This window comes from Pseudorasbora parva, chromosome 1, assembly GCF_024679245.1.
Source record: "Pseudorasbora parva isolate DD20220531a chromosome 1, ASM2467924v1, whole genome shotgun sequence".
NCBI classification, from domain to species: Eukaryota; Metazoa; Chordata; class Actinopteri; order Cypriniformes; family Gobionidae; genus Pseudorasbora; species Pseudorasbora parva.
This window is the reverse complement of record NC_090172.1, coordinates 68,900,734-68,913,275: the sequence shown is the minus strand read 5'-3', so window position 1 is coordinate 68,913,275 and position 12,542 is coordinate 68,900,734. Positions and strand designations below refer to the sequence as shown.

Below are 12,542 nucleotides of genomic sequence, written 5' to 3'. Positions count from 1 at the left end.
CACAGTCTTGTGGATTTAAAGGACACGCGCACGTCCACAAGACCGAAAGTGCACATGAAGTGTGTCATTTGGGACAGAGTCGTTCTGTAGGCACCCTTATTCACTTCCTGGTCACACTAGTGTGATGTCATAGGCTGTAGCTGGCCCATACGATTATCGTGCTTTTACAGTTGCTTCAGATACCAGTCATGCCAAAGCGTTTTCCCATAGTGTCTCAGGACGCAGTGTCTCATTCCCTGTTCTCAGGGAAAACACGTTCCCTTTCAAAAGGGAACTCACACTGCATCCTGAGACACTATGAAATACCCACAAAAATGCCCACGCCACCATGCTAAGGGGAGTGCATGCCAAGAAATGGCTGTGACTTAGAACAAATAATGGCAGTTTCAACAGAATGCCAAAAACCACTCACCCCTACTGGTCACATTCTAGACTGAAGTGCCTCCGTAAAGTAACAGAAGGACTTGTCAAAGACTGCTCAAAGGCTTAGAAAAAGCATCTTCACTAGGAAAATGTGTCTTTAAGGGTGTATGCGAACCGCTGAGTCACTGTTAGGAGATATTGTATCAAACCCCCAGAGTCACCCAGTCTGAACTGTGACTAAGTTTAGCTAACATCCTGTCTGTTTCCTGAGCAGAGTCTCTTACCATTACTTGGCACATGAGAGGTAGCCCGATGAAGTTGACTACAGTAACAGTAACCAGTTCACACCAGACAAAGAGACGGACATCCTGGGGAGGCTTTTTTAAAGCCCTATGGAGGCTGGATACTCTAAAATACCCCCAGCTCTAACAGGAGGTGATCTACCACAGGGTTTCATAAGAACCTCTCGACCTTTCAAACCAAATTCAGAGAGCGAGGTTCTCAATAGGACGAAGCTCTCAAACGAGGTACTTACAGCTCTAGAAAAACTGATCTACCAGAGAGGTCTCATGGGAGTCCCTTAACCTTCTGACCAGACACAGTGAGCAAAGTACTCTTACTGCCCCTTATATACTTCCTGGACTAGTATGATGTCATAGACTGTCGCCGGCCAATACGATTGGCGTGATTTTACAGTTGTTTCAGATACCAGTCCCACCGAAGAGTTTCCCCATAGTGTCTCAGGACGCAGTGAGAGATCCCTTTCGAAAGTGAACTGAACTGAGTAGGACAATGACATCACTGTTCCCTTTATCGAGGGAATTCGAGCTACGTCGAAACGCTACGGGAACGCCTCTGCATGATGCGTCATGAAGCACTAGTGAAATCTGTCCAATAGCGTGGAGATACGTCATGGGCGGTGACGTCATCGACCAGGAAGTTATAAAGCACACCCGGACCAAACGGTCGTCAGCTTCTGTGTCTTCACAAGCGCTGTATGTGAATATTGTTTGTCCATTTCATGTGTGTGTTGTCGCCGAGGCGCCCGTTCTTTCTCGATGCCATCGGGGGGCCGGTCTGCCAACCCTGCCACCTATAGTGCTTCAGGGCACGGCAATCCCCGGCGAACGTATATCTCCATGTCTGCCCGGAAACGTAGCGGCGTGGGGATGTTCGCGCCCTCCCAGGAGGGCCCTCAGGGGGTCAGTTCGGTTGCTTCCTGCCGGTATGCCGTTACAGGACACCGGGCTGACCGCCCATAGGAATCCAGAGGCCAGCCTCGAGAGGCTGGTTCCCTTAGTAGATTTTCTGGCAGCGTGGAAACTTCTGCCGAATATCTCAGAATGGGTCCTGCTTACAATAGAAAAAGGGTACAGAATTCAATTCGGGTTACACCCACCCATGTTCAGCAGGGTTACTCCTACAGTAGTAAGCTCCGAGCAGGCTCTGGTCATGGAACAAGAGGTGCAGACTCTTCTGCGAAAAGAGGCTATAGAGAGGGTCCCTCCCCACTGCAGAGAGTCTGGGTTTTACAGCCGGTACTTCATAGTTCCAAATAAGGATGGGGGGCTAAGGCCTATTTTAGATCTGCGTCAGTTAAACAGGGCAGTAAAGAAACTAAAGTTCAAGATGCTCACACTGAAACAGATCGTGTGCCAGATCAGGTCCGAGGATTGGTGTGTCACAATAGACCTAAAAGATGCATACTTCCACATCTCCATCCTTCCGCAGCACAGATAACTCCTCAGGTTTGCTTTCGGGGGCGAAGCTTACCAGTATCGAGTGCTGCCATTCGGCCTAGCTTTATCGCCCTGCACTTTCACGAAGTGCTTGGATGCAGCTCTGGCTCCGCTGCAACTCCAGGGCATTCGTGTTCTCAACTATATCGACGATTGGCTCATATTGGCACAGTCGGAGCAACTAGCGGTTAAGCATCGAGATGCTGTCCTCACCCATATGAAAGTGTTGGGGCTAAGGTTAAAGGGAAAGAAAAGTGTGTTGGCACCTCAGCAGAGCACTACTTTTCTGGGGGTAGTTTGGGATACAAAAAGAATGTCGGCTCAGCTATCTCCTCCCAGGATAAAAGCAATCCTGTAAACCGTGAACCGAATAAAGCTAGGTCAGTCACTCACTGTGAAACACTTCCAAAGAGTGTTAGTGCTGATGGCGGCAGCGTCCAAAGTGATACCTTTTGGTCTGCTGTACATGAGACCCTTACAGTGGTGGCTCAGGACCAAGGGCTTCTCCAGGGGCTTCTTTATATATTTTTGTGTTTTTGTTTTTGTTTTTGTTTTTTAATTTTGTGCAGCACTTTGGAAACTGATTGTTGTTTGTTAAATGTGCTATATAAATAAAGTGGATTGGATTGGATTGGATTCTCCCCGAGGGGAAATCGCGGCGCTGCCTACGTGCCTTGGTGAAGTGGAAGGATCCTTGGTTCCTATCGCAAGGTCTAGTTCTGGGGGTTCCTTGCCGTCGCTTAACGCTAACGACGGATGCCTCCCTAACTGGTTGGGGGGCGGTCATGAGTGGCAGCTCAGCTCAGGGTCTGTGGAGCGGCCATCAGCTTACGTGGCACATAAACCAGCTGGAGCTGATGGCCGTGTTCCTGTCACTTAGGCACTTTCTCCCAGACCTCAGGGGCCACCTTGTGTTAGTACGTTCGAACAACACAGCGGTGGTGTCCTATATAAATCGCCAGGGGGGTCTAAGATCGCGCCGGTTGTGGAAGTTGGCGCATCGAATTTTGATTTGGGCCCGGGACAAATTGTTATCTGTCAGAGCAGTGTATATTCCGGGTTACCTGAATGTGGCGGCGGACTCCCTGTCGAGGCAGGGAGTAGTGCTTTGGAATCGCTTCGGGCGAGCTCAGGTGGATCTGTTTGCGTCTCAAGAGACAACGCACTGTCCCCTATTTTACTCCCTCACGTATCCAGCCACACTGGGACTGGATGCGATGGTACAGACATGGCCGAGGCTGTTATTGGTAGCCCCGTTCTGGCCGGGCGAGTATGGCTATCAGACATTGTGTCTCTCCTCGAAGGTCCTCCGTGGGAAATCCCGGTCAGGATACTCCTGGCATGCCTGTGACCAACTTGTTCGACTTGTTCAGAAGCTGACGACCGTGTGGTCCGGGTGTGCTTTATAGCTTCCTGGTCGATGACGTCACCCGCCCATGACGTATCTCCACGCTATTGGACAGATTTCACTAGTGCTTCATGACGCAATCACGCAGAGGCGTTCCCGTAGTGTTTCGACGCAGCGTCTCGTTCCCTCTCAGGGAATCATGGTTACATACGTAACCTGAGACGTTTTCTCCAGAGGCTGTACAGCAGAAACAATATTTTCACTGTAAAGCAGCTTTGAAACAAACTGCATTGTAAAAAGCGCTATGCAAATGCAGGAGACTTGAGTTACAGTTAAAGGGTAGGGTTAGGGTCATTGCTATTTATACCTGGTACTAGTAAGTGTCTCTTATGACAAGTTAATGTGCCATTTTTAACCTGACTTGGTTTGGATAAAATAGATTATTGGTACTGCATTGGTACAGACTATTTTGATATCCATATGATAGCTTGTACACTTGTTTATACATGGGTTTATAAGATGATTTATTTGAAAAATAATAACGTCTGAGAAATTTTCCAGCTCCAGTCAATGAGAAAGACAGAGAAATATGGAAATGGAGGAGGAGAAATATGGTAATGTGACACAACTGACTGAAGTCACATCGGTATGTAAAGCTGAACTTTTGCATCATTCATTCTCTTTCTCTTTTTCTCTCCCCCAGGAACAACTTTCATTCAATGCTCAAATAAAAGCAGAAAGAATCGAGAAGTGAACATGAAGGTTTTCTTCAGGACTCTGTCACTTTTACTGGGTAAGTGAGACATCTTTTCTAATATCTTGGGCGTTTCTGAAAGAGTCTGGAAACAGAACGTAGATCAATAACATAAATAACTCATAACACTGAATATTACCCAATTGAACTTTTCTTTTTTAAGTGTAAATCTAACAAAATAGTATACTTGACAGGTTCAAATAGAGATCACGATTATCTCACGAACAACTAAACAATATAACGTCATTTATTAGGGGTTCTGACAAAATGTTAATTGCTGCAATCTCTTTAATGAATGATTAAATGATTCCTTCACTCCTAAAGACTTCACTTGTTTCATTATACCAGATGAGTAAGTGTTATTGAACGAATCTCTGACTGAATGATTCAATGACAAATACATTTTTAAGTCTACTAATACTGCCAATCATTCTCTTTTTTTTCATTTTAAGGGTTTTTCTCAGCTCAAATCGAGGCAGATGAAAAAGAAGGTGAGTTTCATGAATAAAACATCTTCTGTTAGTTAGTTTGTGCTGCTGTGTAACATGTTTAGGGCTCTACAATTTCAGACACAATGAAAACTCATGAACTTAAAAAGCCCATGCAAAGGAAATTTAAACACCGACAGATTTAAAGATTAAAATACAGTAATAATTCAATCATTAGAAACAAAGCAGCATTTTTCTTGTGATTATATGCACTATTTGGAACTTTGTGAATGTGAATGCCGAATGAATACGTAACTACTAGTAGCATCGTTTGCATAAAATTGCGCAAGATTGGTTACTACATCCATTGATTCAAACTTTGCTGAAAAAACATTGGCTAGGCATTGACTGACCTTATCCAACTAAAACTATGAATGTTTTGACTGAAATCTCCTACCATTCATTGCGAAAACACTTGAAAGAGTTGTTTTCAAACAGGTCTCATCTTTCCTCTCACAGTCTAATCAACTGGATGTAAACCAGTCAGGTTTCAAAAAGGGCCACTTAACTGAGACAGCATTATTGTCAGTTACTGAAGCCCTGTGGCTGGCTAAAGCTGCTTCCAAATCATCACTGAGCATCACAGGGACTCCACTCCACTGGTTTGAGTCCTATCTCACAGGTAGGTCTTTAAAGGTTTCCTGGAGAGGAGAGGTATCCAAAACACATCAACTGACCACCGGGGTTCCTCATGGTTCAGTGCTTGGACCATCATTCAGGCACATGGCCTCTCAAATCATTATGCTGATGACACACAGCTCTACCTCTCATTTCAACCAGATGATCCGACAGTACATGCATGAAACTCAAGCGGTCTGGCGGATATCTCGGCATGGATGAAAGAATGTCACCTGCAGCTCAACTTAACAAAGAGTGAGCTGCTAGTCTTCCCTGCTAATCCAACCCTACAACACGATTTTACCATCCAGCTTGGTTCATCTTTGATTACTCCTTCAGGGTCGGTCAGAAATCTTGGAGTAATCTTTGAGGACCAGCTGTCCTTCAAAGACCACACCTCAAAGACAGCTCGATCATGCAGGTTTGCGTTGCACAACATCAGGAAAATCAGACCGTTCCTTACAGAGCATGCAACACAGCTTCTTGTCCAAGCCCTGCTCATTTCTAGACTTGACTACTGCAAGGTGCTTCTGGCTGGACTTCCATCTTGTGCAATCAAACCGCTGCAAATGATCCCGAACGCTGCAGCACGTCTTGTCTTCAATGAGCCTTGCCAAAATGGTCTTCCCAAAATTCTGAACACGTTTCCATTGCCCTCCCATAATCTCAAGACGACCAACCCCCCCCCCCCCCCCCCCATTCCCAAGGCGACCAAAAACAAACAAACAAAAAAACACCCCGTCTCCTAAAATTGCACTAAAAACATACATAAAGTAGCTTGAAAACAGTAAGCAACAGAATCAAGCGATATATATACATACAGATCTTACAATCGGTCCTTAATTTTGGAAATTGCATCTAGCAATGCTGAGATAGTCCTCTGAGATGCTCCATGTAATCTTGCCACTGAGAGCTCCATGTTCGCAATGTTCAAGAGTACATCCAGTGGGTCGATGCAAGAGAGTGTGGAGGTTTCCAACGTAATGCAAGCATTTTTTTAGCTGCAGTGAGTCCACAGAAAAATAACTTTTTCTGAGTAAGAGAGAGAGTGTAAGATGAATCATCATCAAGAAGTAAAAGTCTCTGAGAGCAAGATACCTCAAACTCAAAAATGTCCTTCAGCGTCTTGGAAATCTGTCTCCAAAACTCGTTAACTTCAGGGCAGTCCCAGAACATGTGTATGTATGTACCTATGCACCTACTAGAGCAAAAGTTACATGCATGTAGAAGTATTGGAAAGCTTTATTAAATGACGCTTCCTAGGAGTGAGATACACCCTGTGAATCATCTTAAAGTGAATCAATTGATGATTAGGGTTTTTAGAGACATGTTTGAGGTTCATATCGAATCCCAACATATGTCATTACTGTCCTCTGGGCCAGCCCCATACACATCACTGTACCAACTGTCCACAACTGGTAAATTTTCATAAGAGGCCTACAAAAACAACATGTACAGAAGAAACAATACCCCTTTCCACATGACGTGAGCAATTTATGCAAAGAAAGACAAGGAATATTAGAGTCCCAAGGAACCCCATATGCACGCATGGAAGATCACAAGAAGCACAAACGTGCTTTGCATATCGCACCCCGCCCCCGCGGCGCGGGTATAAAGGGGAAGCGATCGCCACACACTGTTGTTTTTCACTGAGGAGCCAAACTAGTGGCTCGGACTGCAGTGATGGTACAGCAACGAGGGTTACATACGTAACTGAGACGTTCCCTTTCAGTCAGTCACTTCAACGTACATTGGAAGGACCGACGAATTGGGATCCCTATGGAAAATGGGGTAAATCCAAACCTACCTTAACGGTAAGCTGTAACGTGTTTCTGCTGCAACCAGTGTGGTGGGGCAAGGCCTCACAGATTTCCATGGCAAAGTTTATATTGTTTGCGTTGTCATGAACTGTGCAGAATGTGCACAACTCCCACTCATTAATGGTTTCTGTGAGCTTCTGCGCAATGTTGACAGCAGTGTGTCTCCCTGGCATGATAGTGGTGCCCAACACCATTGATTTCAACTCCCATAGGTTACTGATGTAGTGAGCAGTTATTGTTATATATGGATCCATGGTGCAAGAAGCCCAGAGATCAGTAGTGAGAGACGTTCTTGCCTTTAATTTCAGACGCAATATCCGCGTTTAGAGAGTCGTATTTGTGGCCGATTATTTTCCACACGGTAGCATTTAATGGAACAGTGTAATTGGGTTCAAAGAAGTTGATAATTCCCCTGAATCCCTCTCCTGAAACTGCAGATAGGGGTCTCCCTTTACTATAAAATCTACAACTAAATCTGTTATTACCTGTCTTCTCCTCTCTGTAATCGGGCGATTACAGAATTCACCAATGCTCGTTTGCTTTGTGGTGTGCGTCTCACTATCATTTGCCTTTGTTGTTGGATGTTTTAGATGTTTCGTAGGTGGTTATGCATAGCTGTCTTAATGCTGTTGTATTTTAAAGTAGTCTTACGAAGTTGAACCCAACATAACAGTTAATGATATCTGTGGTCTATTTTTCCTGTTTGTTTGATGGCATGTTGTCATAGTGTTTGCTACAGTAAATGATTACATGCAAATGTAAAACCCTCTAAACCTGTAAGACAAGTCAGTTTAATTTGTATAGCTCTTTTCACAATTCACATAGTTTTTTTCCCTTACATATTCCAGTGAACGCAGCAGGATGGGGCACAACCAGCCAGTTGGCAATATATTTGGACGGCTATCCCCAAAAAGCTCTGGATATGAATTTCTCCAGCTTTGCATATATACCAACAAACACTAACCCGTGGTGGAGGCTGGATCTGCTGAAGGTGTACACCGTGAACAGAGTGGTCATCACTAACAGGCTAGACTGCTGCAGCGAGAGCATAAACGGGTCAGAGATTCGGGTCGGAAACATTTCTTCAAATATTTTCAGCAGCCCCATGTGAGTCTCTCGGATATATTCTTATTTACAGAGATTTTATGCAGTTGGCTGGTAACTGTTTAGATTATAAAGCATCTTTAGAAGTAGTTAACTGATTGCCTATCATAACTCTGACCAGTTATACAGGACATCCTGTTGATTTGAATCAAACTTAAGCAAACTTTTTTTTTTTTATCTCCGTTTTCATTGTGAATATATAGTGAAGTGTAATTTATTCCTGTGATCAAAGTTGAATTTTAAACATCAGTACTCCAGTCCTCAGTGTCACATAATCTTTCAGAAATCATTTTCATATTTGGATTTTTTGATATTTGGATTTGCATCTCAAGCAAAAAATAGGACTATTATCAATGTTGAAAACCGTTTTTATTGCTTAATATTTGTGTAAATTATGATACTTTTTCAGGATTATTTGAATAGAAAGTTAAAATGAACAGCATTTATTTACATATATTACATTTATTATTAAATTAAAGCATTATTAAAGTAGTTGAATGATTTCTGAAGGAAAATGGGTAACACTTTAGAATAATGGTCATTAGTTAACATTAGTTAATATATTAACTATCATGAACTACCCAAGAGCAGTTCATTTGTTACTGTATTTGTTCATCTTTGTTAACGATAGTTAAAGGTGCACTATGTAGTATTTTTGCAGTAAAATATCCTAAAACCACTTGGCCAGTACTTCAGTTGAGTACATACAATATCCTTAATGTTTCCAACTATTTGTAAATTGTGAGGAAATTTGCTATTTTAACCAAGGACCCCGGATGTCTGAGTTAATAATGGGAGTCTGAGGGAGTCGCCTGTCAATTGTGTCATATCTGCGTTACCCTCGGTTTCCGAACACAGTGTAACTTCATAACATAATTTTAAACACAATAATTTTAAATATGATAATCAGAGCTATGTTACCTCATACTCATGACCATAAAAACAGAAATAGCATCGGCACCCAGCGATTTTGTCCCGTCATAATAAAAGTCCCGCTGCTCGTGAGGCGTGTGTTGTTCATCTCATTTACAATCGCTCAAGTGGCCATGCTCAGCTCCACAACACTCGCTCCTGGTCCGCTTCATACTACAATAACATTAATAATCACATCCATCAACATGATTTCTGCCAGAGTCCTATCCAGATTCTTCCCCACCGGCTGTGAGGTGAAGACCACATTTCCATAAGAGGCGTCTTTGAAACACTTTTGACAGGAACGTAAAACGTTCTTAAATTCGATATGGATGTAAAAGAAAATAAAGATAACTTTGAGCATGTGTTTTCAGTCGTTGATTCAGTTCAATGAAGGATCCGTCAGAATGATTCAAACTGGCCTCTTGTATTTTTGATCAAATCAATGGCATGATGGCACTAGAGGTCCCAATTCACAACAAGTATCCCTTTGTCCACACATCCCTTTGAAAGAAAAAAAGGGTGTGAAAATACCCAATGTTTATTAAGAAAACCACTAACAAGTGACCATTTTGATCAAGATTGTCAGAAGGTACTGGCAAGAATGAAGACATCAATGTCCCACTGATCACAGGCTAATCTCATCACCAGTTGTCCATTGTTCACCTCAGTTCTCCATTCCTGAGACCAAGGTGTGAATGACCATGGACCAAACCAGTTCTGTCTAGAACACAGTAAGAACAAAGAAAAAGTCCAAGACAATCTCTATACACACATTGGCTTGAAACCACAAAATGGACAGGAATCCATAAGGAACATATCCTACACGTCTCCTTATATATCCAGAAAAACTGTGTACACACAGAAACCTCACCTGGAATAAGAGCCAATGTAATCTCACCCCCAGACACAGAAATGGACATCTGGGTGATGATATATCAAACTATTTACATCTAGTTTGGACTCTACGAGTTCAGAACACTGAACTAAGCCGTTTCTTGTCATTATTTTGTGGTACAGAGTCATTGGACGTACCAATAACGCAGAAAACACTGGTTTACATACCTTAGAAAATGTAGTAAAGATCAGACTGCTGACGGTATTGGTTTTCTGAGGCGGCAGTACAAGAGTCCCACAGGAAACTCCCTCAATGATCACAGAATTAATGTGGACACCTACAATAAAATACAACATTAACATTGTTTCAGAATAAAGAAGTACTCTACATTCCCTGTGTTGTATTACATTACATTTACATTTAATCATTTAGCAGACACTTTTATCCAAAGCGACTTACAAAAAGGGGGAGAGTAATAGAAGCAACGAAACAGACAAGGCCAACAACCTGTAAGAGCTGTAAGAAATCTCAATTAATTAGCACAGTACACAACATTATACACTGGTGGTGGTGGTGGTTGAGGAGATTCCCTCCTTCCATGTAAAAGCTTTGAGTACCCAGAAAAGTGCTATATAAATGTAACAAATGATAAATTATTATTATTATTATTACTATATAGTAATCTAAAGATTAAACACTGATTAGACCATACTGATCAACTGCTAACATAAATAATGGCACCAATATTGGTCTTGGTTACGAGAACGTTCATTACATTGCATGGCAAATACTTGCACGATTCAATTGCATTTGCAGCTTAGCTGCAAACAAACAACATAAATAGTATAAAACATCATATGGTATATAAGTTGGGGAAATCAAACCATACAATATGCAGTAATAATTCAAAGAAATTATAAATAAAACTCACTCAATTAGCTCTATTGTTTTTCTTCAGATGTGCTGTAATTTCTAGTATCCCAGCAGGAGCTTCCTACAGCTACTCATGTAATAGGATGGAGGGACGATACGTATTTGTAATTAATCCTGGAACTTCTAAGATTCTGACTCTTGCTGAGGTGGAAGTCTATGTGTTTTATCCAGGTAATCCAGATTTTTAATTTTTTAAGCCATTCTCATACCATTCAAGGGGTTTTAATATAGTTATAGCGAGTAGTTCTAGTCTTAAACCAGACAGATCTGGTACAAATGCATTTCTAAAATAAAGTGCACCCTTATATAATAATAAAATATATATTGATACTGTTAATTTACAGGTAATTTGGCAATAGGAGGAAGCGCCACACAGTCATCAACCTATGGCAGCTGGATTGCTAAACAGGCCATTGATTTCAATCCAGGTTTCATACAACCGTCGTTAGCGTGCTCGGCAACTACTAATCAGACTAACCCGTGGTGGAGGCTGGATCTGCGTAGTACTTTTAGAGTTAGTAGAGTGGTCGTCACCAAAAGACGATCCTGCTGTCCGGAGCAAATAAAGGGAGCAGAAATTCGCATCGGAAACTCTTTGGAGAACAATGGCAACAACAATCCTGTGTGAGACCCTCTTCAGTGTCTTAATATCCACAGAAATCCCTGATTCCTCAAGACCGAAAACACAAGTGCAGAAAGAATAAAGTCTAAATGAAGTTTTCTCTGTCTCTCTGTAGATGTGCTGTGATTTCTAGTATTCCAGCTGGTGTTTCCTTCACCTACACTTGTAACGGTATGCAGGGTCGATATGTGAATCTGATCATTCCTGGAAATTTAAAGGTTCTCTCTCTGTGTGAGGTGGAGGTCAATGGAGAAGGTATGATCAAGCAAACAAGATATGTCCATTTATGATTGATTATAGATGGTGTGCAGCAAAGACGATATCTGTAACTAGTGCAAAATTATTTGTATCTGTATTTTTGTACAATTAGCCTATATCTATTTTCTTCGTAGTTATCACTGACCAAATATGTGTTGTATTACTGATAAAATATTTTATTACGAATATAAAATGTATTAAAATATCTTCTAACTATCGGCTCTGGTATAGACAGTTCGAGTTCATGTCCCGGCATGAGTAACTTTCATGATCCAATAAATACTTATACAGCTCTGGAAAGACTTAAGAGACCACTTAATATTGAGAAATGCAATGCTATGATGTTTACATTATGACTGCTAGCAGGTGTAGCAATTAGCTCCATATAAAATATTAAATATAACATGTTTTAACATGAGCATATGAATGAAATCCTGTGGCCACCTGAGATTCTTCGGAACGCCGAGTTGAACAAAGGCCACCCGACTCGTAGGCGAAGATTCAAAAAACACCGCGGGAAACGCGCTGGGATCCGCAACAGACTGAGGAAGAGAGCATTCAGTCCCCCTCTCCCGAGCATTCTGCTCGCAAATGTCCAATCCTTGGAGAATAAGATGGACGATCTTAGAGCCAGGATAAGTTTCCAACGGGACATGAGAGACTGCAACATCTATTGTTTGTCCGAAACATGGCTCACGCCCGCGGTCCCGGACACAGCTGTGACGCCGTCTGAGAACTTCTCTGT

General features: G+C 42.2%; 1 protein-coding gene across 1 annotated transcript; it reads left to right on the top strand.

The window, feature by feature from the left end:
* Nucleotides 1-3,981: 3,981 nt before the first annotated feature.
* LOC137081487 (uncharacterized) lies at nt 3,982-11,909 on the top strand. The gene is made up of 7 exons (XM_067447653.1): nt 3,982-4,064; nt 4,154-4,243; nt 4,657-4,695; nt 7,979-8,237; nt 10,943-11,088; nt 11,262-11,541; nt 11,655-11,909. Exons 1-7 carry the CDS (start codon nt 4,040-4,042, stop codon nt 11,827-11,829), a joined length of 1,014 nt encoding a protein of 337 aa, XP_067303754.1. The 5' UTR covers nt 3,982-4,039; the 3' UTR covers nt 11,830-11,909.
* The last annotated feature ends 633 nt before the right edge of the window (nt 11,910-12,542 follow it).

Excerpts from the sequence above, each read along its gene's own strand:
- LOC137081487 (XM_067447653.1), top strand. The coding sequence starts at position 4,040 with ATGGAAATGGAGGAGGAGAAATATG. Across the intron at positions 4,244-4,656 it reads GACTCTGTCACTTTTACTGG|GGTTTTTCTCAGCTCAAATC; the intron begins GTAAGTGAGACA and ends TTTCATTTTAAG. Across the intron at positions 8,238-10,942 it reads AATATTTTCAGCAGCCCCAT|ATGTGCTGTAATTTCTAGTA; the intron begins GTGAGTCTCTCG and ends GTTTTTCTTCAG.